This window comes from Phodopus roborovskii, unplaced genomic scaffold (genome assembly GCF_943737965.1).
Source record: "Phodopus roborovskii unplaced genomic scaffold, PHOROB, whole genome shotgun sequence".
Taxonomy (NCBI): Eukaryota; Metazoa; Chordata; class Mammalia; order Rodentia; family Cricetidae; genus Phodopus; species Phodopus roborovskii.
In genome coordinates this window covers 30640782-30668522 of record NW_026126571.1, presented here as the reverse complement: position 1 = coordinate 30668522, position 27741 = coordinate 30640782, and the positions used below count along the sequence as shown (strand labels likewise).

Below are 27741 nucleotides of genomic sequence, written 5' to 3'. Positions count from 1 at the left end.
TAGTTCCAAAGTCAGACACAGGACAGCAACAGGATAGCTAAGAGGAGTCCCAGTGAGGGCCCGATAACTGTGAGCAGAAACCAGAGGCCTCAAACCAGACCACTGACTTATTGCAGTAAACATACTTGCAAGTAAAGATATATGAACCAAAAAGTATACTAAGTGACTCACTGTGTCACATGACAGCTTTCCATGATGAGATTTTTCTTTTCCTTTAAATTTAATTTTGTTATATCTTTGTGGGGATGTTTTAAGGGCAGAGGGTAGATGTAAAGGAATGGGGAAATGAATGGGATCAAAATGCATGATGTGAAACTAACAAAGACTCAATAAAAGTTAGTTAAAAATTAGTTTATGTATATGAGTATTTTGCCTACATGCCTTTCTATGACTGCAGGTCAGAAGAGGATGTTGGGTCCTCTGGAACTGGAGTTACATGTAGGTGCTGGGAATCAATTTCTTCCTCTAGAAGAGCAATTAGTGCTTTTTAGCCACTGAGCCATCACTCCAGCCTTCCCCCAAAGGAATATTCTTACTTATGTATCTCTACATCTGACACAACTAATTAGAGTCAGAGAAGCTGAATTAGAAAGAATGAAGAGAAAAAAGCTCTTTGTAAAAAAACATTAAAAATTTTATTTATTTATTTGTTTGTTTGTTTGTTTATTTATTTGAGTGTGCATTTATGCACAGATGTACTCAAGTGCTAGAATGCCATGCCAGTGCTTGTACAGAGGTCAGAGGACAACCTAGGGTAGCTCCTTCTGCCATGTGGGTCCCAGGAATGGAACTTATCTTGTCAGGTTTGGCAGTAAAGTGTGTCTACCAGCTGAGCCATCCATTCTGCTCGAGACCCTTCTTAGGAGCTTTGAAGAGTACTTTACATCCTTCAGGAGATGGGATGAGTGAGGGGCAGTCTATGTGCTTCCTAAAAAATGAAGGAAAGAAGGCAGAGGATGTTGTTTCCTCTCTGAAGTTAAATGCTCAAGAATTACAAACGCGTTAGGTGGTGGTGGTGTATACCTTTAATACCAGCCTTGGGAGGCGGAGGTAGAGCTCTGAGTTTAAGGCCAGCCTGATCTACAGAGCAAGTTCTAGGATTGCCAGGGCTACACAGAGAAACCCCGTCTCAAAAAACAAAAACAACACAAACAAAAGAATTACAAATTAAATGTGAAAGGAGAATTAAAAAGTTTTGTTACTACAATTTTAGATGTAAGTCTAGATTAAAAGTAGTGGAAGAATTCAGTTGTGGTTATGCATACCTGTAATCAGTATTCTTAGAGGCTGGGGGGAGATGGAAAGAGATCACTCACACACAGACACATAGACAGACACAGACAGACAGACAGACACACCCCTAGAGAGATAGCTCAACAATTAAGAGTACTGGCTGCTCTCCTAGTGGTCCTAAGTTCAATTCCCAGCAACCACATGGTGACTCACAACCATCTATAATGAGATCTGGTGCCCTCATCTGGCACACAGAGGAAAAAAAAATATAAATAAATAAATATATATATATATATATATATTTAAATACATCTTAAATTATTCACTAAGGTTCTGTATATACATAAATGTTTTTTCAATCATACGCAGTTCCTCCCACCTTCTAACTCCTCCCATCATTCTCCTCTCATGTGCTTAAAAAATAAACTAAAACTTCATATCCAAAACAAAACAAAAACAACAAAAAACAAAACAAAACAAAACCTCCATGAGTCCAATTATTGCTGCCTACATAAGAATAGGCATGAGGCTATTCACAGGAGCATGGTCAACCTACCAGGGACAACACTCATTTAAAAAACAACAAAACACATGACTCTCCCTCCCCTAGTAACCATGCAGTCACGAACTCCTGGGCTAGGGGTGGGGGCTTGTGTGTTTCACAATGGAAGTTGACTGGCTAGACCTTGTCCAGATCTTGTTCTGGTAACCACAGCTGCTGTGAATTCCTGGGTGCAGAGGTCCTATTTGTCTAGGGACAGTTTTACACCAGTCTTCTCTGATCCCTGGCTCTTCAATCTTTTTGCCCTTTCCTTCAGATGTTCCTGGAGCCTTGAGGGACAGTGGGATACAGATATCTTACTTACAGCTGAACACTCTAAGAACACATTTTCTGCATCTTGACCGGTGTGAAGAGAGGCTACACTTAAAAAGAACAGTCAATTAATGTCCTCCTAAGTAGTCAACTAGGTAACAGAATTTAGGGTGCTAATTGAATTTCTTCTTCCGACTAGCCCCTGGAGGAGAGGTATTATTCATTAGCAGAAGTGAGGTTGTGAGTAGCTGGGTCTCCCTTGGGTTTCTCCTCCCTTGGACTTGCCTCCTAAGAGGGAGATCACTAATTACTGAAACCTAGACTTAGCTGTTCAGCTTTCTTCATTAGAAAGTGGAACACTAGACCAAGTGTCGCTGAAATCTTTCCTAGTCGACACAGAATAGTGATCCTTACCAATAAATTCCAGCACGGTGTTGGCACACTCTGGGCCCTGCTACTACTACTGTACTCTAGCTCCCAGGCACACATCTGAAACAGCACTGGCGCTTATGGAAAGTAAGTTCTGTATGTTAGCAGTTACTAAAATCAATATATTCTTCACCTTGACCACCCTTTATGAATACCCCTCACCATACCTGACATTTAATTTGGCTTTTGTCTCTAGCAAATATAGGTCCTGAATATACTAGCTACTTGTGGGAAAAAAAAAAAAAAAAAAAAAAGTCTGTGGAGATTGCCATGCTCTAAATTTGTACAATCTGAGAAGAAACTCAAATTCAAGGTTTTTGTTTTTTAAAGAAATATTACAGGAAAACAACCCAAGAGTGACCTGGAATAACAGAAAAGGAATGCATGTATTGATAAGATGCACAGTCAGAGGCAAGCCATTCAGTAACCAACAGCGCACATAACAGAAGCCTGAGAAGAGCCAGCTCACACTCACAACTAGCTTCCACACACTCCTTTTCTCAACACAACTTTCTTAATTTTAAAAACCACAGAAAATTATTATTTATTTTTGAAATTTCTCAACTTTTATTAGGCAAGATCAGAGGATCACATTGGTTTGTTCATTTGCTTTGCCATAATAAAATAGCATTATAAGTATTCCACTTGATTTCCTCTAAAGGTGTAGGTCCAAGGTTGTCACTGAATCTCATGCTTTGTGATTATCACAAAAATATATATAACTATTTTCAAATTAATTTTTAACTTGTTTTTATGCTTCTTCTCCTAAAAATATAGAACTACTCAAATGCCTCCATTTTCCTACCTAGCATTCTTTACTAGAACAGTTTACATGTCACTGGTTCACTGGACAGGGTTATGTTTTTGTTCTACTAACAAGGTGATCAAGTCATCAGGTAGTAGGGTATCCATCATAAACACTGTATTAAATCTGGAACACAGTCACTCCGGAACATAATGGCTCTTCTTTGAGGTGCTGGGGACTGAACCCAGGGACTTAGATACACTAAGGACAAACTCTTAATGCTGAGTGACAATCTCACTCTACCCCCAATTCTTACTGACATTTGGGAACAGTAATGTCCTGTACAAACTAACAGCCGCAGCAAAAACCCAGCAGTATCATCTGTAACCTCATCTCTACAGCACTTTGTTTACCTGCCTATCTCCTGGACATGCCAAGAAGCAAGTACTGGTCACTGTAACCCAAACTACTGTCCCTGTGCCTCAGCATCTGCTGGAGGCTAGTCAATCAAGATTAGGCATTCATTCTGCCAGCATACTCTCTTTCTAGCAGCTATCACCTCATCCAGGCCAACTCTGAAGCAATGTTTTCAAAGTGGGGGCAATGAACCACTGGGTCATGAGACTGATTTACTGAGCCATGACCTACATTGTTTTCTTAAGAAATAGGAACACTGGCCAAGAATTTAAATAAAGGTTTTCAGTTTTAGACACACTTATAAATTGGTGAGAATATAAATTTTATGATTACAGGTTGCAGCTTAAAGGGCAGAAATATACTTCTAGCAAGGGGGGTTCCATGGTGTAATGGTTAGCACTGTGGCTCAGAATACTCAGCTGTAACCATGACTCTCAATTTTTAACCTCTACAGGTTTCACCTCCTTTAGTCCCAAGATAAATCATTTCCTTCTACTCTTTTGTCAGAGGCCTCTAATTCCCCTTTTCTTAGCCTTCTGATAAGCCTATGATCCTAATCTAGTCGACTGCTATTGTAAGCCTGTTCAGCATCTTTGGGCCTTACATTTTACAAACTATGTCTTCCCTAGCCACCTCTATATCTCCCTTTTCTTCTGCACTCCTCAACAGGAAGCTCTAGTACAAGAGTATCAGCGAGTGTCTCCCTGCGTATCCTGACACTGTGCAACAAGTTGAACTAATATCTAAAGAGTTCCTCAATGTGCTGATTCCTACCAGCAGCTCAGGGTATAAGCATTTAAACCCTGTATATATAGCCATGATTATAATGTGCCACGACCCCTGAGATACTCAGGACATTCAATCTCTTGATCACTGCTATCCTCCAGGTACCAAGATGAACATTAAGCACTGTTTATGGAGCTTGTGTACTGGAAAGCTCACCCAGATATCTGACATCAACCCCATCAACTCAAAGAAAGAGGTTGGCAAATTACCCTTAGAGAATCTGTTCTATCACCCTTGTTCTCTATCTAGTTCCTCTTTGTCATCCCTAAAACATTCTCTTCCTGAAAATTGTTCTAAACAGAGTCTCTCCTGGTTTACTCTATCCTATGTAGCTTTTTCCAAGTCTGTCTTTGAAATTTCAATTCCCAGGGAGTACATCTATTTGTGGTTCTATCTGCTTCCAGAGCAAAAGATCACCTTGCTAGGAGAGTGCAATAGCTGGGTGGTGCATTGACCAAGAAGAATAGAATAGTGAACAACAGAAAAAGATCTTGGCCACTTAAAACTCTACTCCACTAAACCAAATTTAATGACTCATGAAATGCTCATCTGTATGTCCTGCAGAAAACAGACCATAATACTCAATGAAAGGTACATAGGTTCTGGTTGAAAAGCCTTGAAGAAAAGATTAGATAGAAATAAAAACGACAAAGGCAATTAAGGAGGAGAATTAGCTTTCTAACTTCAAAAAAGAAATCTATCAGCAAAACAAAATCTGTAGATCAAACTGACAGAATTGAATTGCATCAAAACGATGCAAATGGGGGGCAGGAGAGATGGCTCAGAGGTTAAGAGCACTAGCTGCTCTTCCAAAGGACCCAGGTTCAATTCCTGGCAGCTCATAACTGTCCATAACTCCAGTTCCACGGGATCGGCACCCTCACACAGACATATATGTAGGCAAAACACCAATGCATATAAAATAAAAGTATGCAACTGGAGTGCGCGCGCACGCACACACACACACACACACACACACACACACACACTAGAACTTCTGGATATGTGTGTGGACTACTGTCCCTACAAAACTGCAATTCTGTTTGTTCTTCCCTCTGGTTATCACATTCGCTCCAAACTTCACTCCTGGCTTTAGCAGTTATAGTCAGAAATGCTTCTGCAGCAAGTTAGTTCACAAAACATCTACCTTTCTTCCACTTCTACTAGCTGTATTTTATAGTTCCAAGCTTTGTTAACATTCCATCCTTCTATAAACCTTTAAGGTCTTTATAAAATAGGAACTGGCACTGCCTGCTAGTAACTGGCTTGAGAGGAAGAGCCGGTCAGAAATCAAAGGAGCGTGTTCTTGGAATGTTGGAGGTAGGCATAGAACATGGAATAGGACCCACCCCATCTCAACAAGAACCAAGTTCCCCACTAGGGACAGAAGGTAGAGAGAAAGGTTGATGATAAAATAAGTAAGATGGGGGTAATCTGGAGGAAGCAAGAAAAAAACCTAAACATTATGAACCTCAACCTACATTCCTAGACAAACAAAGCCTCCATTAATAAGACAAAACAGCGTGATGGTCAATTTGATGGTATTTAAGTCACCTAGAAGACACGGCTCTGGTTATGTCCATGAGAGTGCTTGAGAGGTTTAACTGAGGGTGGAATATCCACCCTGCTTGTGTGCAGCATCAACTCATTGGCTGAGGTCCTGTGTGAGGAAAGGGCAAAGCCGAGCTAGCATCAATACTCATCTCTCTCTACATCTTGACTACAGATAACACGACCAGCTGTCTCACATTCTCTCCCTCCCTTCCACCTTAAATTGTGAGCCAAAATGAACCCTTCCTCCCTCAATTTGCTTTTTCTCAGGTATTTAGTCACAGCAGTAAGAAAAATAACCAATACAAACAACCATCAAAATTAACTGCCAAAAACAATTAAGTGTAAAAAAATGAACTTAAACTTTGAGTCCCCCCCCCAAAATAAATTATCAAAGCATTGCTTCTGTTTTTAAAACTTGTGAGGAAAATAAAAACAACCAAGACATAGTGGCACACACCTTTAATCCCAGCACTCAGGAGGCAGAGGCAGTGGGTCTCTGAAATGGAGGCCAGCCTGATCTACAGAGTGAGTTCCAGGGTAGCCAGGACCTACCCAGAGAAACCCTGGAGGTGGAGTGGAGCACAATAACAACAATAACAAAAAAAAAAAAAAAAAAAAAAAAGGAACAAAACAAGATTTTTCATAATGATTGAGGGGCTGGAGAGGTAGCTCAGAAGTCAAAAGCATTCACTGACTGCTCTTCCAGAGGGCCTAGGCCAGGTTCCATTCCCAGCACCCACATGATACACACAGGCAAGCAAAACACTCATATACATAAAAATAAATGTATCCTTGGGGCCGGGGAGACAGCTCAGTCAGTAAAGTATGTGCCCTACAAGCATGAGGGCCTAAGCCCAACTGGAAAAACTGCATGTGGTGGCATGATGTGTATATAGTCCCAATTTTGAAGAGGCAAAGACAGGCTGCTGGCCATAGCTAGCCCACCCACTCTATTTGGCAAGCTCTAGGTGAGTGAGATACCCTGTCCAACTCAAACAAGCCATAAGGTGAATGGTGCCCAAGGCACCACAGTTGAGGCTGGCCTCTGGAGTTCGTGTGCAAACAGGCTTTTTTTTTTTTTTTTTTTAATTAAAAAATATTATTTTTCATTTTACATACCAACCCTAGTTCCCTCTCCTTCCCTTCCCCCATCCTCATCCACTTCTCAGAAGGGGTAACTTCCTTGGGGAGTCAACAAAGTTTGGCATACCAAGTTGGAGCGAACCAAGGCGTCTTCTGAATCAAGTTCTTTGCCTAGCACTTGATATTAAAAAGATACCAATGCAAGTTTCAAGTAAAAATGGAATGATTTTGGCAATTTCCATAGAGCAAAACAAAAATCAACCCTATATGACAATCTTGTTCTCCATTTCTAGGAAGCCATTCACATTAATGGTTAATGGCAGCTGGATGGGAGACAGGAGGCAGATAACATAGATGAATCAGGTTTGTAAAACAATCTGATTTCATAAACAATTTAATTATAAGAAACAGAACAGTGACAGAAGGTTTGGGATTTTAACTCAAGATTATGGTATGAGTCCCAAAAGATGAAACTTAAGTTCTACAGGTCTCAAAATCCTCAAAATATGGTAATATCATCATAAAGCATAGTAACTACCATATATTCAATATATGGCTATTAAATTCTAGTATTCCCTGAATTAGTGAAGCTTTCCCTAAATTACGATCAATACAACCTGGGAGGGGGAAAAAGTCTGTATTCTGGAACAGCTAACAAGCCAAGAGTAGTACTGGCATTAGACAGGCATTAAAGGAGCAGAGTTCAGAAAAAGATCCATATTCAAGTACGATCAACTGATTTTTAGCAGAAGTGCAAAGGCAAGTCAAAGGAGAAAGTTACAGGATTTGCAACACATGGTACTCAAGGCAACTGAACTTCCATATTGACACACATACAAAAATAGTAAGAGACACAGAGAAACCTGAACTTGCCTGAGCATATGATCAAAAACATAAATGTAAACATAAAATGAAAACTATGAAACAACTTTTTTGTTTGTTTTTTTGAAAATGAGTTTCTCTGCGTATCCCTGGATGTCTTGGAACTCAGAGAGATCTGCCTGCCTCTGCCTCTTGAGTGCTGGGATTAAAGGAGTGTGCCATCACCAGCCCAAAGAAGATTATAAAAAAGGAAATCTATTTGAATTTATCAAAATTAGGAACTGTGGGGCTGGGGAGGTGGCTCAGCTGGCAAAATGCATACTGCACAAGCTTAACGATCTGAGCTTAGTATCCACATAAGAAAATTTGGGTGTGGTGGCTCACAGCTATAACTTTAGCACTGTGGGGGTAGAAATAGCTGGATCCCTAGGACTTGCTGGTAAGTTAGTCTAGATGAACTGGAGAGCTCCTGATTCAGCTAGAGACCCTGCTGCAAAATGAGATTGAAGGCAAACAAAGAACACACTCCACATCAACTTCTGATCCCCACTTGCACACCTACACCTACACCTACACCTACACACACACACACACACACACACACACACACACACACAGAGCTCTAAGACTCTTATTAAAGGAATGAAAACATAAGCTATGGACCTGCAGCAAAATACATTCAAAATATTCAACGTGGAGTAACTGCAGAAGCCAGCAAAATAAAAAGGGACTGCTGTGTGTGTGTGTGGGGGGGGGCAGGGTGGTGGTGGTGTCAGGAGCAATAGAGAGGCTCAAGGGATCTGAAGGAGAAAATGGCAAAAATGGGGGAAGGGGAAGGACAACACTCTAAATGGGAAATGGAGGGGGATAAATGCAGGAGGGTAAAATAACAATAAGGATGCCTCAAAAAACCATGTCATAAGTAATCATACTATTAACTATTTACCTAAAAATGCTTATAGTACAAGTGAGTCAGTATATAAATGTACATATATAATTTAAATGAAAATTCCCCACTGACAATGCTACCCCAAAGATTCATAGAGCATCTAACAAAAACAAACACCAGGCACTTCAAAGCTCCCTTTTAAGTTGTTAGTCAGAGATGCCCCCTAGAGATGGAAGGTCAGTCCTTATTGCTAAAGACACCATGGACTTCAGACACTGGTCCCAAAGGCCTCCAAATGGATTTAATCCCAAAGCCTCCTTCCCTGAGGACTATCTTTAAATGGTATCAGAAGGTACCCTTGCAAGCTTCCAAGAAGGGAAATAACCAACAGTTCTACCCAGCTATGATGCCTATGAACCACAATAGTGAACAACATGGCACCATAACCCCAGAGTGCAGCAGTGGCATACATTATTTGGCAGTAACCAACAGCTCTGTAACTGGATTTAAGACCTGTTCAATGGGAGGGAAATCATGTCTGGTAACTGGTTCGTGAAGTCATGAATCTTGGAGAACTTAATCATCACTTTACTAAGCCAGCAAAATTCCTCAGTATTTATGTGAGTTCTAGAGATTGAATTCAGGTTACCAAGCTTGTGGCAAGTACTTTACCCACTAAACCATCTGGCTGTTCTTCTTACCATGAGTTGAAGGTGTACACACACACCAAGAACACATTTTGAAAATTATGTATCCATGTCAGCATCCTCATTTTAGAGGAGCTACATAGTGGACACCATGACTCTTAACACGAGCACCATTAGCAGCACAGGATCTGATGAAAACATGGGAACAATGTAAACTTTTTCTGGGTTTTTTGCCATGCAGCCCTGGCTGTTCTTAAAATTCATGGACATACTGCTTCCCAAGTATGTACTTACATATAAATACTGCCTTCTTTTCTTTTCTTTTTTTAAAGACAGGCTCTCAGGCCCGCTGGTGGTGGCTCACACCTTTAATTCCAGCATTTAGGAGGATGAGGCAGATGGATTTCTTTGGGTTTGGTAACAGCCTGCCCTACAGAGAGTTCCAGGATGGCCAGGGATACACAGAAAAACCATGTCTCAAAAAATAAAATAAACAGGGCTGGACAGTGGGTCAATTGGTTAAGAACACTAAATATTCTTCCAAAGGACATGGGTTCAATTCCCAGCACCCACATGGCTGTTCACACCTGTCTGTAACTCCAGTTCCAGAGCTTCTGACACCCTCACAGACATACATGCAGGCAAAACACCAATGAACATAAAATAAAAATAAATTACATACTTAGAAAAAAATAAATACAGGGTTTCACATCAGTCTCACCTCAAACTTACTATGTAGTTGAGAGTGACCTTGAATGTCTGATTGTTCTGCCTCTATCTCCCAAATCCTGGGATTACAGTCATTTACTATCACGTCAGATTTTTTTTTCTTTTTTCTTTGCATGATGCTGGAAGTTGGGAGTCCAAAGCTTCATGCTGCTTAAGCAAGCACTCTAGCAACTGAACTATATCCTTAGTCCCAACTGTTTTAACAGAAAACTCACGTGAATCATCTCACTTGTTCCTATGAGTTAAACAGGGTTGACATCATCTTGCTCTTTCTCACACCTATTCCCAAACTTTAAAAATAGATGCTGACAGAGGATAAAAAAAAAAAAGGGGGGTGTAGGGGGTTAAGGTGTGGTTATTATTTACGATGAATACAAGGCAGAATAAGTAAAACTCGTTCAAAAAATAAAAGAATATATAAGTGTGTTTTGCATCAATCACTGAATTACTGAACAAGGAATTTTAGTAACTGTCAGTGTTATTAAAAAAGGAAAAAAGTGGTGCTTAGGGAGGACAGGAAACTGATTCCCTCAAGACCCTTGAAATAGAATATTCATCTTCTAGGATGACTTACAGATAAAGCCAAGGGGCAAGACAAACTAAAGAAAATTAAGTATCAGGCAATGAAGAAGAAAAAAAAAAAATCCTATATTTGGTTCAAAACTGGTGGGCAAGCTGGGATATGAGTGGGCAGGAAAAAGGGGGCAAAAAAGAAGGGCTGAATTATAAACTAACTCAGTGTGAAAAAATGCTTGCCACCAAGCCTGACCACCTTGGTTCCATCCCTGTGACCCACATGGTGTAAAGTATCCACATGATCTCCACATGTGTACTGTGGCAAACGTGCAGGAAAAAAAAAAGGACAAGAAACAGAATTAAAGAGCAATTTAGGATTGCCTAAAATACACATGTGATAGCTATTCATATTTACAAAGAAATTTCTTCAACTGTTAAAAATCTATACCTAGCTTATTCCAACATCAATTCACTTCTCAAAATATTTTTGTTGTCCAGTACTGTCCAGGAGTCATATACATGGACATAGGTTATCTGAAACATAGCAGGTACTGTGACATAATACATATTAACAGTTTGGAGATTAAATATAAAAAAATATGTTGAAATGATATTTGGGTATATTGGGTTAAACTTCACTGGTTTCCTTTTAAAGTGGCTACTAGAAAGTCTGTGCTGACATTTTATTGCTCTTGAGCAATGATGCTCTGTATATAACCCTTAGGGAACAGGAGTACACTATTTGTATAAACTTGGCTAAATTTCTATAAATTAAGCTCCAGAAAACAGACAGGCATATGCTTAATATCCCTCCTTGGCTGAGTCAGCAGCATGTCCACCTGGGCTTTGCAATGTCACTTGTCCCTGGTGTGACAAAGAAACAACCAACCCAAAGTGAGAAGGGATGTTGGATCAAACCCTTGGTTGACATTAAGGAATCAAGAGCAGAAAACATTAGTTCCCAGCATGGCCACTTGCCCCAGAACTGTGGGTTCATTTCTAGGGACTCTAGCCAGAAGCCAGGCAGATGTAAAAATGAATCTTATCCAGCCTCTAGCCAAGGTCCTGTCAGAGGTTTTCTCCTTTCAGTCAAAGGCAACACTGCCAACACATAGGTTATACTAATAGTCCCCACCACAGACTAATCTGCTCTGTGCAGTGGGATATTCGCTTGGTCTCCTTCTGTGGCACTGATCACGCCCATTGGGGATGGAGCCAGGGGCAGAAGTGACCTGTGGAAGGAGGTCTGAGGAGGAGCCAGGAACACTCTCTTGCTGGCCTGACCTGGAGAGGAGAGCATCCGGTGGAACTTGCTGGTGTTCATCTGTCTAGGTTGTAAGTTATTTCTCCCTGAATAAACATCTATTCGGTCTATTTGTATATCCTGATCCTTATTTAACCCCAATATCTCTGTGCACCTCCAACACTGCATTGGCCCACAACTTAATCTTTCCAATTCTACTCCTGCTTGCCCTACCTTCTCACAGAACAGGTGGTTTTTTCCTGAAGATGTAAAACAATTTGGACCAGGGGCCAAATTTGACTTAGAATCTGTTTAGTTAAAAGCAGATGTGCATGTTTTCTACCTTCCAATGACTATGGGAGTGAATGGATGGGAACAGGGCACAACAACTAGTATTTTGTATCAGAAAATCAGATAAAATTCCAATTTCAAACCCATGATATAGTTTCATTGGGACACAACTACAGCCACTTGTCAATATACTGCCTTCCTCTGCTTTTACATTGTAAGGGCAAAGGAGAGCAGTTGCAACATGAGGCATCTGGCCTACAAAGCTGGAGATAATTTACCACCTGGCCTGCAAGTCCATAATTTCAGGTGTAGCTTCCAAAGAGCCTCTACTGTAGGGTTTGACATTTAATTGACACTGAAGATTGAGGGAAAAAACTCTATCCATGGATCACTTTGGCTGAATTGGTTCACAGAGAAAATACATACCGTAAAAATTCCCAGAAAATGTTTCTCAACCTATATGCTTAGGTGATTTTTTTTTCCAGGGACGTTTTCATGTAATGTAAATTTTAGATTAATACTGTCAGACTGAATTTCGTAGGCCTTCTCTCTGTGGGAATACTTTTTTTTTAAAGATATATTTATTATGTACACAGTGTTCTATTGGCATGTATTCCCATTGGCCAGAAGAGGGCACCAAGTCTCAGTACAGATGGTTGTGAGCCACCATGTGGTTGCTGGGAATTGAACTCAGGACCTCTGGAAGAACAGCCACTGCTGAGCCATATGTCCAGCCCCAGTGGCAGTATTCTTAATGATGATTTGATTCAAAACTTTGCCCACCACATAAATAGCAGCACTAGGCATTCCTATTCCTACCCAGGATCATAAGGACCAGAGCAGTTCTTGAAATCACACTTAAGAAACTTATCCATAGAGGGACTGGAAAATGAAAAGTTATTTTCCCACTTCCTCTCATGCCATGAAGATTAATCATCATGAGTAAACTTTTGGGGTGTGTGTGTGTGTGTGTGTGTGTGTGTGTGTGTGTGTGTGTGTGTGTGTTGTGTGCATGTGTTTTTTGGCAAGCTCTGATTGTGTAGCTCTGGCTCAGAAGTCACTGTGTAGACCAGGCTGGCCTCCAACTCACAAGATCCAACTGACTGTCTCCAGAGTCTGGGATTAAAGGTGTGCACCATCATACCTGGCATTGCTGGGCATATCTTAATTCAGTCACTTATAAAAATTGTGACCAACAAAGAGAACCTATAGTTTAATCACTTTACAGGAGGTTTCATTTGTGATTTAGACCTTAAAATCTGCCAGGGGGGCTGGAGAGATGGCTTACAAGTTAAGAGTTAAGGGCTGTTTTTTCAGAGGTCCTGAGTTCAATTCCCAGCAACCACATGGTGGTTCACAACCATCTGTAATAGGGATGGCTTCTGGCATGCAGATATACACACTGAGCACTCACACATAAAAATATAAGTAAATAAAATTTTAAAACCAGCCAAATATGAACTAACAAGACAGGGCTCAGTAGATAAAGGTGCCATGCCAAGCCAGTTGACCCAAATTCCATCACTGGGACTTACATGATAGAAGGAAAGAAACTGATTTCCTTAGATGACATAGGTACACACACACACACACACACACACACACACACACACACACACACACACACACACACACTTTTGCTAAATATCAGCTAGACACATTTGCATAAAAGGCATAAAGCTTAGAACACTATTTACTTTATAAAATTATATTAATAGTAAAAGCCAATTATTTGCATCCTGTTCAAATGATATATTATGCCACCATGTAGTTAACATTCAATTCTTTTAACTTTGAAAAAGCTTATTTAACAAAATTGTTAAATTTTTAATTTATATTTCAATATCCATCAGAAGTCTTTCTGCAGACAAGTACAACAAAGAGAGATGGCAGTGACACTACAGCTAAGAAACCAAGCCATCAAGAAACAGTTCATTCTATCACGAGCTCAACACTCTGCTCAAATTATCCACAGGGAGATACAAAGGCTAGAGGATTCCTGTTCTGAGCTAATACCAATTTAGATATAAAACTTTGAGCCAGCTATAGTGATGCACACCTTTAATCCCAGCACCCAGGAGGCAGGCAGATCTCTGTGAGTCTAGGCTAGACTTGTTTATGTTGTGAGTTCCAGGACAACCAGCACTCCAGCACTATGTAGAGAGACCCTGTCTAAAATAAAAAAAATTAAGAAAATTCCCATGCCCTATAGTGAACTTCAGAAGCCCAAGAAAATTTAGCAATTTTGAAATGTAATAACAATATTCAAAGCTCTTTGTGTTTTGAGGTCCAATGAAGCAATTCAATGTGATCTAAAAGTCCCAGTTTGCTCCTGTTAGTTTGATTGAGAAATCCTGAGAAGCCAGATGGGGATGGCACTTGCAATCCCAGCACTTGGGAGGCAGAAGCAGCAGATCTCTGTGAGTTCTATGCCAGCCTGGTCTACAGAGCTAATTCCAGGACAGAGAAACCCTGCCTTGAAAAAACAAAAGAATAGACAAACAAAAAAGCACATTAATGACTTCCTCTACTACCACAGGTGGAGGCAGCTGGTTTTCATTTTGTGATACAGCTGCTATTTTTATTTATGTAGCTCCCTCAACTTTCAGTAAGGCTTGTAACTATAAACAGCACATACTAATTGTATGCTGTCACTAGCAATTTTATTTAATCTTTGGGAAATTTCACTATTACCATGTACAAAGACAACAACACATCCAAAAGTGCATCACAAGAGGCCAAGAAAGGTGGACACAGAGATTTCCTTTTGCAACTCATTGCTTACTACTCAGCATGACTGACTTTTCAAAAGTTCCTTTGAGGCCCTGTAGCTTGTGCCTTCCCAGCTCCATTTCTTACTCTCACCTCATTATGCTTTACCACCCCCAGCTTCCTTCCGTTTTCAATCATGCCAAGATCTTATTTGCCTCACTAAATCTTCCTTGCCTCTTACAATGAATACTAGGGAATCTCTCTTGGGTAGCTCTTATACATATCCTTGCAAATCACACATACAATGCACCTACTTTTGACTTCATACAACAGAGAGTAGGAAGATCCCAGTCCCATGCCATCAAAAATATGGTCTTTGGAGATGGATGTTGGTGGCGCACACCTTAGTCCCAGCACTCTGGGAGACAGAGGCAGGTGGATCTCTGTGGAGTTCGAAGCCAGCCTGGTCTACAGTGCGAGTTCCAGGACAGACTCCAAAGCAATACAAGAGAAACTCTGTTTCAAAAAAAAAAAAAAAAACCAAAACAAACAAACAAAAAATGTGGTCTTTGGATTTCTGGAACCACCTCCAGGATTCATAAGGTGGAAATACCAAGTCAACCACTGCATTATGTTCACATTTGTACAAAAGACGAAAATGCAGTGGTGATGCCTGTGTGGGCATCCCTCATCAGGCACCAAGACAACAGGTACAAACCTGTAACACGGAATAATAAAACCCAGAGACTGGTACTGGGGTTCAAGTGAAAGATCTGAGAAGCAAATGAACCAAGCCACTAGAGAGCTCTTACCTCTACTACCAAGGCTGGGGTAATCCTGTCCTCAACATGGTTAGAGACTAACTGCCTGAGAATGAATGCCAGGTCTGAGATCCTGCTCCTGTCTTAAATACTGATCTAGTGCTGGGATTAAAGGCATAAGCTATTTCTCTTTTAGACTGACTTACTTAGTGGCCTTGAACTCATAGAGATACATTTGCCCCACTCTCCTGAGTCCTGGAATTAAGTGTGCCACCACTGCCTGGCCTCTATGGCTGTGGCTAGCTTTACATTTTGATCTCCTGGCAAGCTTTATTAGGTCATAAACAATATATCACCACACAAATCAAGTGATGAATCACTTTATTATCTATCACCACATTCCCACAAAGGGAAAAAGGGCCACTTTCACTTACTATGTCCTGTGAGAACAAAGTAAGAGTGATTAAGTTTACTTACTGAGTTTTGACCCTTGCACATCTTTTTAGTATACTCCAATAGGGTCAACAAGATGGCTCAACAGGTAAAAGTGCTTGCTGTGCAAATCTGGAGACCCATGAGAAAGTGGAAGGAGGTAAGAGACTCCCTGAAAGTTGCCCTTTGACCTTGACAGGAGCTATGGTAGGTGCATTGCCACATGCAGCAATAATAATTATGCATGTTGAAACAAAGTATCTGAATAGGCACTTCTGCTACACAGAAATATGACTGTCTCCAAGACATGTATGGGAAAACCAAGAGACATCTGCACCAGCCACTTTATCACACCTTTTTTATTTGGAAGAATGACAACAACCATTAGTTCAAATTTGGCAGGTTTTTGTTTTGTTTTGTTTTGTTTAAGACATTAAGAAAACAAGATCTTGGAGGAGGCAGGAAAGTTTACTGAAAGTTGTAGCCTAGCCTGAGCTAAAAACTTATTTCCCTACTGTCCTCCCACCCTTCAGGGTGGGGAAAGGAGTTCACCAAGTCAAGTAAAAACTGGTAGTGCAATGTCAAAATTCCACCTGTTAAGGAAGAAATAAGAATTTTGAAAAGCTGCCTTCCCAACCCTCTTTTAGTGGTACTAGGAATTAACACAAGGCCTAGAACATGCAAGGCAGATGCTCTACCAATGTTCCTGGTCTGTTTTTACTCTGGAGTTACCAGGGCCAGCCTCAGGACTTGTGATCCTCCTCTCTTAGATTCCCAAGCAGCTGAGATTATGGGTCTGTACCACAAGTCCCAGCCTGTAAAAGTGTTTTTTTTTTTAATGTACGTGGGAGTTTGCCATAAGAGGTCACTGAATCCCCTTGAAACTGAGGTATAGCCTGTTGTAAGCTGCATGTGGGTGCTGGGACCTGAAACCAGGGTCAGTGTTTTTAAGCACTGAGCCATCTCTCCAGACCCTGGAAAAACTTTTAACAGCACTTCTGTGTGTACCAACACACAGACGATCTGCGTAACAGTTGACCAATGATCCAAGTTCTACAGCACAGAATCTGCAGAGTATAAGAGCTACTTAAAATGTAAAGCAGATCACTGTGATTTAATGCAAAGGGCAAACTCAACAAAAGACTGTAGACTACACACAGTACCCACCTAAGACTAACCTCTGACAGGTGCAAGTGAGATGGCTCAGGGCATGAAGATGCTTTCTAACAAACTTATCCCCAGGATCCACATAGCAGAAAGAGAAAATCAACTTCCATAAGTTGTCCTCTAACCTTAAAAATGTATCCCATGTGTATGGTCTCAAATAAATATTATAGTAAAAGACACTGTTGGCTACTACTTACAGAGGTTTAGTGCATTCCAAAGATAAACTATCATCTCAAAAAGCTATTAAAAATTAACTCCAATTCAACTATTCATCTGTTAAGCCGATTTTTTACCTCATACTGAAATGAAATCAGGAGCAGATGAAAACTCACTGTTTTTTAAAAAAATTGATTTTTAAAAGATTCTTTCATGGGGGCTAAGGAGATGGCTCAGTGATTGAGAGCACTTGCTGCTCTGAAAGAAGACACAGGTTCATTTCCGGCACCCACACAATGGCTCATAATCATCTGCAAACAATTTTTGAAAAACCAAAAACCTCAAAGATTCTATGTCCCTGTTGACTGACACCACAGTAATGTGAAGGAGACCATGGGCTGATGTGAGGACAACAGATCAGCGAAGATCAGCAGAAGTTTGGAAGCTCTCAAAACAAGCCTTGAAATCCATGCCCCTTTCATTTTCCACTAAGGAATTCAATGAGGAATCAGCAGTCTTCCTAACAGGCTGAGACAAGTTGTGCCCTTCTCTCACACCACACATATTAATCTCAAGCAAGTCATAAACATAAATGTAGGAGCTGAATATAAAATGTCAGAAGAAACAGCACTCAAGCTACACTGTTTGCTGTTGAGTTCCCTGGATATGACATCAAACACAAAAAGTGCAAAAGGAAGATGCTGGACTCAGTCCTGAGCACCAAGGGAAGAAAAGTGGAAACACAATTTCACTATCATAGACGGAAGAAATTGTTTATAAATCATACATACTCTTGAAGCCTACTAGGGTGGCTACAGCCAAGCAAACAATGGTAAGGATGGAGACAAATACCAACCCTTACACACTGTTGCCAGAAATGTAAAGCAAGAGGTTAAGGAAAAGTTTGACAATTCCTCAAAATGTCAAGAAATAGAAACAATTCATTTATCTAACAGGAAAATGTAATAAACTCACATTAATGGAATATTATTCAGCCACAAACAAGAACAAGGTATTGTTATATGTACAATATGGATGAAGCTCAGAAATAGAGTAAATGAAAGATTTCAGTCACAAAGTGCCATATGTATATTATGCCATTTACATGAAATGTCCAGAGTAAGTAAGACAAATCAGTGGTTGTCAGGGGCTGAGTATGAGAACTAACTGCTATGAGCACAAGATTTTTCTGTACTTATGGACATTTAAAACATGGACATCACAATTGGATCCCAGAATTTATGTGGTGGAAGGGAAGAACAGCTCCCACAAGCTGTCCTCCGACCTCCACATGCCTGATGGAACATGCTCTTCTACATGCACGAACATTGGAACCATACAAAGATTAGCATGGTGCCTGCAAAAGGATGACACACACATTTGTGAAGTGTTCTACAAAAAAAGTTATAACGTTTGGCCATACAAAATCAGATTCACAAGTGTGAGCCTTTCCTATTCTCTTATACACAACAATGAATAGGACTGATATAAGTGCCACAGAAGAGGCCACTATTGGACTACCCTGCTCAGACGCATGCTACTAAGTACAAGCTAATTTTATACATTGTTAGGTTTTGTAATGTTTAAAATGTTTTGTAGTGTTTAAACCACAATGTCTTAAAACACACACACACTAAACTTTTTGTGTGGTATATACTCTGTGTGTGTGTGTGTGTGTGTGTGTGTGTGTGTGTGTGTGTGTGTGTGTTTGCACAGAAGACAAAAGAGATGTTGGGTGTTTTCTTCTATCTCTCTCCATCTGCAAACAGGGTCTCTCACTGAAACTGGAAATCTCCATTTTTTAGATAGGCAGGTGGTCAGCAAGCCCCAGCTATCTTCCTATCTGTCCCCACAAGCACACTGCCTTGCCCAGCTTTTTACATGGGTTCTAGGATTTAAACTCAGGACCTCATAGTTGCACAGAAAATACCTTTACTTACTGAGTTATCCTCCCAGCCCTCACCACAATGTCTTAACAGATTATATCAGAAAAGGACAAGATAAGTGCAACTGTGTTCTATTAGGAACTATTAAATGTATCATGATACATTTCCCTATAATAAGATTCCAACAGCACTGGATGAATTCTGACAAGGTAATTCATCTACTCCAAGTGACCTGCTATTCACCAGACCATTATTTTATAAACTTTCACATTCCTGTGATCCCATTCTTCTTACCAATAAAAGAAGATTATATCCAGCAAATAAGGTTTTGGAAAAATGATCTAATGACAAACCAGATTACTAAAACACTCTGGAAGATATTCCAGAGAAAGACTACCAGATCGAAGACAGTCTACTTTTCCAGCATTTTGATTGGCTCCTCACTATTAAGGACTCCTCAGCTCTACTAGGAGTAACAACTCACAACGAGGAAGCTGCTACATTTGGCCACCACCGAAATGAACACAAAGGATCTCCCTAAAAGCTAGACTGGATTACAGGTGACACAGAGGCCTCATGTCCTTAAAATTTCCTTACTGCTAATACCAGGAAAAGATCACAGGAGGCAAGCTGCACAATTTTCACTTCCTGTATGTTTTATCATCAATCAACGCAACTACTTAGAAATAAATACACACACACTCCCTCCCTCCCTCTCTCTCTCTCTCTCAATTCTGAAATTTCTATACTCTGGCATCAAACACATTTCTAAGTTCTAAGAAGTCTGAATAGTGGGCAATTCCCAGAAGAGTAGCTAGCAAGTTCAATCATGCTGGCAAAAGGCCAACCCAACTCCTCTGCAAATACTCCAGGAACTATAAAATACTCCTGCTCTTATGAAAGTAAACTAAAGTCAAATGAAACACTGGCAGGAATATATCCCCTCCACAGTATCTTTTACTGTAATCATTGCACTTGAAAACACTATTGAGAAAAACAGTAGGATATGGAAATAGGACACACTGAAGGCATTGAAAATAGGTCTACAGTTCTGAGTTCCTCTGCAGGCTAGCACTGCACTAACAAAGAAAAGACTAGAGTAAGTGTTTGTGAAGAAAAAACTGAGGGCACACCTATCTCAGCCCTGGTGGGGCTTTCACAGGAATACCAGTCTGGGTGACAAAGTGAGTCAAGGACCACCTGGGTTACACAAGAGTGTGCCTAAAAAGTCAGTGGCTTTCTATTGGACATAAGTTCTTTAGTAAAGGAGACAAAACACTGGACTTATTTAAACCTATTGCTATTTCAAAGGTTTCAAGAGAATAAAATCCAGACCTTTAGAAAACTGGTAACCCAGCTACTTGTGATTTATGCCTTGCTCATTCAGGATTGCTATCTTCAATGACTTGGCACTGTATTTATCTGATTTGAAGGTGCTCAATCAAGAGCCAGGTTATGTCACGGGTCCTTTCTCCAAATTTGGAAGGAATTCAGAAAACAAACAACAGTATGGTGATGCAGACAACCGTTAGATTAGGAGTTCCATATTGGTGTTTAGTAAATGGTCTCAGAGACACTGAAACCTCAATTCTGCTCGTTAATGACAGGGCTGCAATTGTTAAGCAGTCACCTTCTCTTCTCTACCCCACTTAATACTGTACCCCCCATCTCACACTGTCTCTAGTCTTCCATTCCCTCCCTAAGGGTTTTCTCCAGCTCTTAAGAGATGGTAAAAGGATAAGTAAGCAGCCGGAGGCTAATCTTGGTCAAAGAACACAAACCCTGGCACCAGCAGTGGACAGCAGGGGCGAGAAAGCCGAAATGGAAAGCCTAAGGGGGAGTCCGTCCAGTGGGGAAGGCTATCCTATGATAGTTACTGCCACTTCGTTCCTTAATCAGACTCCAACCTACCCCACCTCCCACCCGCTTCACCACTCCTCAGCGGTCCCTCTGTCATGTGCATTTTCTGGAGACAGTTACACCTTTCAAACAGAACTTAAAGACCAAGGCGAAGGTGCTGTTCTCAGGCTTCAGCCGGTCAAAGACAATAAAGCTTCACCGGCAGCGTGGCTAAGTTCAAACGTCCTGTTTCACGAGATGGACTGAATACTGACACCATGATCACCCCCACCCCACCCAGGCCCACCTCTATTCCGCAAAAAGGTGACTGCTAGGAGCAACTTCAAATGTATGTCAATCGCGTGGTGTTGAGGAAACAAAAGGACTCTGAATTACTTTAACAGTCTGGTTCCGAGTGCCTGGCCTTGTTTCTCCCCGAAGAAAAATAGGACACTGAGAGTCCAGAGATGTCTTTTTTGCCTTCCCTACGGTGCCGCCAGCAGCTATCTAGCGGGCTTCTAAGGGGCTCAGTATTGGTTTCTTCGAAGCGGAAACTTGCCCTCGGTGGCCAAATGTCTTGGAAGTTTCCCCCCTTTCTTTAAAACGTTTAACTTCTCTACAGATGGAAAGGACGCAAGGAACGGTTTCCTTTGTTGAAATGCCCGGAATTAGTTGAACTGGGGGAGCAGGCGGGGAAAGACTGTGTTTAGAGAAGGCGGGACAGATGCGGGGAACCGATTAGGCTGCTCCGGGCCGCCTCGAGGCCTGCGGTCCCCGTCACCTGTCCGTCCGCCGCGCCCGGGGACGGGGTAAGGCGCCGCCACCTCCACTCAAAATGGAGGTTATGAAATGCGTGCCGCCCGCCCGCCACATGGTCGGGCCGCGTCCTAGGGCTCAGGCGCCGGCGGCGCCGGAGCAGCCACTCACCCACAGACCGGTAGCCCAGGATGGCGATCTTCCGGGACTTGGACTGCGGCATCTTGGCGGCCTACTCAGCCCCGGCCCAACCGCATCAACCGCGGCGGCGGCGGCTCCTCCGGCTCGGACTCTCGGCGGCGGGTGCGCCGGGGGAACGCGGCATACAGAGCGCGGCGGCGGGCGCGGCTGCCTCTCGCTGGCTCGTCCCTAGCTCGCTCAACCGCCCGGAACCGACCGCGCGGGCCCTCCCCCCCACAACACACCCACGTGACCGCGCGCGGCCGCGTCAGCGCCGCCTCCCGCCGCCGCCTCCCGGCCCGGAACGCGCGGGGGCGCGTCGGGGGAACGTTTTACTTTAAAGGGAAAAAGCGGAGACGCCCCAAGGCCCCCGGAAAAGTCACGACAGAAACTCGCTGCGTCATGACCCTCCCACCTACTTCCGCCGCTTTTTAATTACGACAGTCCTGCCCGAGCTCTGACTGGACAGCTCCCAGACAGCTGCGCGATGACGCAATGGAAACTCCGTCTGCCATTGGGGATTAAGAGAGGGCGGAGCCAAGGAGAGGCGCAGCTCAGCGAGGAGCTAAAAATATAATTTGGCTGCGATTGCGCCGCTGAGCGCCTGCGTGGTTCGAAAGTGTGGCCCTACGGGCGGGCGGGCAGGCAGCTCCTCCATGATTGGCTGATGTTGTGCTTGGGGCGGAACCAACAGCGAGAAGCGCGGTGATTGGTGAAATGATGAGCCGTTGGCCGACTGGCGTCTGCCGACCCTTAAAAGTAGCGGGGCGCGGGGCCCTAGACGGCCGTTGGCCGTCACTTCTTGATTTTTGTTTATTCTTTAAATTACCGTCCTGCTATGTTAGCGTTAGTCTGGGCTTAATGTGGGTGGTGACTAAGCTTTATTCGTGGCCGAGGGACTGTGGGAAGAATGGAATCTGCCGATTCCAAATGTCAGAAATTCCATTAAAAGCAACGTGAGCTGGTCCTGGTGCCGACCCAAGCGACCCACGAGACGCACCTAGCGTGCGCGTGTGGGAGCCCTGCTGCCAGATTAGCGCGTCTTTCACACTGAACACACAGGTTATTTCTGGAGAAACATGAAAACCAGCCATTGTCAAGAAGGCTGAGGGAAAGCAGGAGACTTCGCTGTCTGATGTGGGCGGGCCACGCCTGAAAGGGAAGGCTGGCATATTTTCCCCAAAAGGCGTACTGGCAGAAGCCCCTTGTCTATGGAGAACTAGAGAAGAGGAGTTGGAACATCCTCATTGTAAGGATTCAGGCATTATGCTGGCCTGCCCCGACAGCCCAGGGGTCCATGACTATTAGTCTGGATGCAGGTGCAAAGGACACCTTTAAAAGACAGACCCCTGCCCACTTATATGCTCTTTCCCTCTCCTTCCTGTTGTTCCCCTGGGGCAGACAGGACTTTCCTGTCTCCCTCTTCTCTCTGTCTCTGTATTCCTTTATCTCTTTTCTCCCTCCCACCAAAACTTCTCACTTAACTCTGTCTGCCTGGCATGTTTGTCCCCGCCTTGGTCACCCTCCCCTGACATGAAATCCACACAAGGTTCCCCTCATATCATAATATTTATGCTAAAAGGCAGGAAGGAAAGACTAGGCCTACTTCATGGAAGCCCAAGTTGAAAATTAGGCCTGGAAATGAAGATATCAAGAGAGAACAGCACGTTTGTCCTTATTTTTTTTAAAGTCTCTTGTAGTCCACCTGGAATTCTTAAGAGATGCACCTGCCTCTGCCTCCCAAGTGCTTGTGGAAGCACTTGGTCCACGCTCTGACTCAGCGTGGCGACACCCCAAATCACAAGAAGCGGTCTTGATGTAAACTGCAAGAGGACTTTTTATTTCAAGTGCACTGGGGTCCACAGTCATACGCCACACAGGGGTAGAGGACCCCTAGTGCAGAATTGAGACAGCTTTTACAGGGTTACAACAAAGTCCGCACATAGTAAACCAATCATCTCATAGCATCAAGAGCCCGCACGGTGCGGACCAATCAATTTAACCATTTTATAGTTTTTAGACCAATCATTTTAAATCATCCAAGCCCGCACTTTATAGACCAATCAGTTTTCTATAGCCCCAGCATTTGTGCGGCTCCTAGGTGGGGTAACAGATGGCAGTTAGGATAGGTCACTGGGTTGGGGGTTTACCTATTTACTACTGGCAGAGGACAGGGTCTGGAATTTGAGGTTTTTAGGGCTTCTTAGTATTTCTAAACTTTTAGCTTCTTGGGGTCATTGGAGGTTTAGGCTGTATTTTCCATCCTTTTACTTGGATTAAAGGCTGACCCACCATCTTGAGCTCTGATTCTCCTATCTTTACTCAAGTGCTAGGATTATAGGCTACCAACCCATTTTTTTTTTTTTTTTTTTTTTTTGGTGCTAGGGATTGAAACCAGGATGTACATTAGGCAAGTATGCAGACAGCTGAGTTATAGCTGTGTTCTCCCTAGCACTATTTTAAGTATTTTAAAACTTTACAATTGCTCCTTGATCAGATTACTAATATTCCTAGGCTAAAGCAGTATTCTTAAACTTTGTGGGAACTCAGAGGAAGATATTTTTTAGCAGATCTCAGAACATAGTACAATTAGCACATATATATATATATATATATATATATATCAATCGATACACACAACTCACACATAGACCCTCACTATACATAGCATGTCATTTGTATCATGTTCTATTATTATTATTTGTGTGTCTGTGCACATGTGTGTGCACTTAACAGTTAAGTGTATGATATCAAATGCCCTGATCCACTAGTATTCTTGAACCAATAGCACTAAATTCTTTGGTGAATGTAATTTAGGGTTACCTTTAAAAAAGTGTTTAGCAAGATGACTCAGCCAGTAAAAGCACTTGTTGTGTAAGTCTTACAACCTGACTTTAATTCATGGATTCCAAGGTGGAAAAAGAATTGACTCCCAAAAGTTGTCCTTTGTTTTTTGTTTGTTTGTTTGTTTGTTTGTCTTTTGAGACAAGGTTTCTCTGTGTAGCTTTGGAGCCTGTCCTGAAACTAGCTCTTTAGTCCAGGTTGGTCTGGAACTCACAGAGATTTGCCTGCCTCTGCCTCCCAAGTGCTGGGACTAAAGGCATGTGCCACCAATGCCTAGTTCAAGAAAAAATTTCCATTGTTTTACTGGCAATATTTTGTCACTGCAACCAAAGGGAACTTCATCCACTCTCCTCAGATTGCCACCAATTTTATTCTAAGTTTGAATGTGGTATTCAGAGACTGTAGATAAAGTCTATCTCTCCACAGACTAAAGCTTCTAGCTTTCACCAAGCTGACACATACAGAGCCAGGCTATGGGGGTGGTTGGCTCAGTGGTTAGTAAGATGACTGGAGCAGAAGGCATAGGGCTCGCCCCAAAGAAGCTGGAAGATGTTCAGGAAAACCGGGAGGCTGTCCCTTGCTTGTGGTCCAGTGTGGATTATATATGTCCTTCAAATGTGCCTTAGATGTAGAATTTAGTCACAGTTATTCATAAGCCACTGAGAGATATAATTAACATTTGAGTCGCACAGTCCAACAATGGCTCATCTTATTTGAAGGGCAGGCTCAGTATTGAATTTCATCCAAGCCATTAGGCTGCAGGGAATCTCTGTGGGGATGCAAGAAAGAAAAAGGAGACAATTTTTCTAAATGTTTTTATCTCACCTCCAAACAATCGATCTTTTTTGATATATAATATATGGATTCATTATGATTCCCTCACTTGGGCTATGTGACAGGGCATGTATGACCTCAGGGAAGTAATGGCAGGTCCTTCACTGTTAGGCTCTCAGAATGTTGGGGGTTGCCTTCATCCCCATCTCACAATGGAGGCTGATTTTGACCACCTGGCTAAGTGTGTCACTGTCCATGATTCACAATGTCCATTTTCTCTCCTGTTCAGTCTGCACTCTGGGAGGAAAGCCCTGTGCTCAGCCCCTCTTAAGGGGTGGGAGGTAGTATGTTATATCATTTCCCTCTGCCTGATAATTTCTTTTAGCATTTCTTGTAGTCCCCTGGACACAAATTCTCTATCTGAAAATGTCTTTATTTCTTTGAGTTTTATTTAAAAGGTTACAGAATAGCACATAATCTGTGAAATAGTACAGGAAGGCCTTTATGTGCCATTATGTAACATTTTGCATAAGTATAGGTAAATTAAGATTGAATTTCTTATGTCATATTGTCATATTTAGAACTCACCAGCTTTACAGTTGTGTTTGTGTGTGTGTGTGTGTGTGTGTGTGTGTTTGTGTGTGTGTGAGACTGTGCACACATTCTTTTCAGTCTTACTACAGGTGTAGATCCAGATAACTGAATCCACGGTCCAGATATATAGTCATGTCACCACAAAACCTTCCTTCGTCCTATTCTTTTATTTCCTCTTCAGGAGGTCTTCTCTGGGCTGGAGAGATGGCTCCATAGTTAATGGTGAGCACTCCCAGAGATCTTGAATAGCCTCCTGGTTAGTCCTCAAGAAACAGCTCACACAATTGATGAAATTTTCTATGCTTGTTTGCATTGTTGCTTTAATGACTTCTACAGAACCAGGTGTTATGATTTTGCGCTCGAGAGACCTTGGCAGGTTGAGTCCACACCACAGTAGGTTGAGGGATAGGCACACCATGCACACAGAGCTCACATGGGAAGTTTTATTGGGGGAATGGAGGGAAGAGGACAGGGGAAGAGAAAAAGAGAGCATAAAGTGGCCTTGTGGGAAGATGAAGAGAGAAAGAGAGAAACAGATACAGAAATACAGACAGCTGGGGGGGGGGGAGAACCAGGCGGAGGAGAGAAAGAGGAAGAAGAGAAAGGAGAAGACAGAGTTCTGCCTTTTGAAGGGAGCACACTGCCTGCCATGTGTGCAGAGGTGATACACTTTGCCGTGTTCCTTAGGGCCAGGGCCAGGTGTGCCTGGATGCTAACATCCCTCCCTTTTTGTTTATTAAAAAAGGTAAGGAGTTAAGTGTGCAGGTTAGAGGAATGAGGACATAGAGCTCTTGATACTACTTCTGATCTAGGGGCATTGGCATCTTAGGGGAAACCTAAAAAACTGGGTACTAGTCACATCCTGGAGTAGTTGGTTGTTTCACTGCTGTCCAGGATCTATGGAACCATCCAGTGCCTCTTGGTCCTGGTGAGGTACTGGCAGAGCAGAGGACAAGGAATTTTTTTTCTTATGTCCTGGTAATTGAGGGAGGGATTCTTTTGACCTGTTTGATGTGAATCGACTTCCTGGAACTTACAAGTTTGAGTTTGCAAAAAGAGAAGTTTTAGACACTTTAGCATTTCCACTGTTTGTAATCTGTACTGAAATTCACTTCCACAGCACTGCTCATTATCAAAGAGGTCAGGACAGGAATTCAAATAGGGCAGGAACCCGGAGGCAGGAACGGATGCATGGGACTATGGAGGGTGGTGCTGTTTACTGGCTTGCTCATCATAACATGCTCAGCCTTCTTCCTTCCTTCCTCCCTTCCTTTCTTCCTTCTTCCCTTCCTTTTTATTTTATTTTTCAAGGCAGTGTTTCTCTGTGTAACAGCTCTGTCTGTCCTGAAACTCACTTTGTAGACCAGGCTGGCATTGAACTCACAGAGATCCACCTGCTTCTGTCTCCCCAGTGCAGGGATTACAGGCCTGTGCTACCACCA

At 42.3% G+C, this 27741-nt stretch overlaps 1 protein-coding gene and 1 pseudogene across 1 annotated transcript in view; one reads left to right on the top strand and one right to left on the bottom strand.

Moving 5' to 3' along the window:
- The window catches only part of Rheb (Ras homolog, mTORC1 binding), a 43668-nt gene extending 21178 nt beyond the window's left edge, over positions 1 to 22490 (bottom strand). The window contains exon 1 of the mRNA XM_051203241.1: positions 22079 to 22490. Coding sequence (XP_051059198.1) covers positions 22079 to 22130 — 52 coding nt within the window. The 5' untranslated portion in view covers positions 22131 to 22490. The remainder of the gene's footprint in view (positions 1 to 22078) is intronic.
- LOC127235895 (uncharacterized) lies at positions 18728 to 18828 on the top strand (annotated as a pseudogene).
- Positions 22491 to 27741: the final 5251 nt, after the last annotated feature.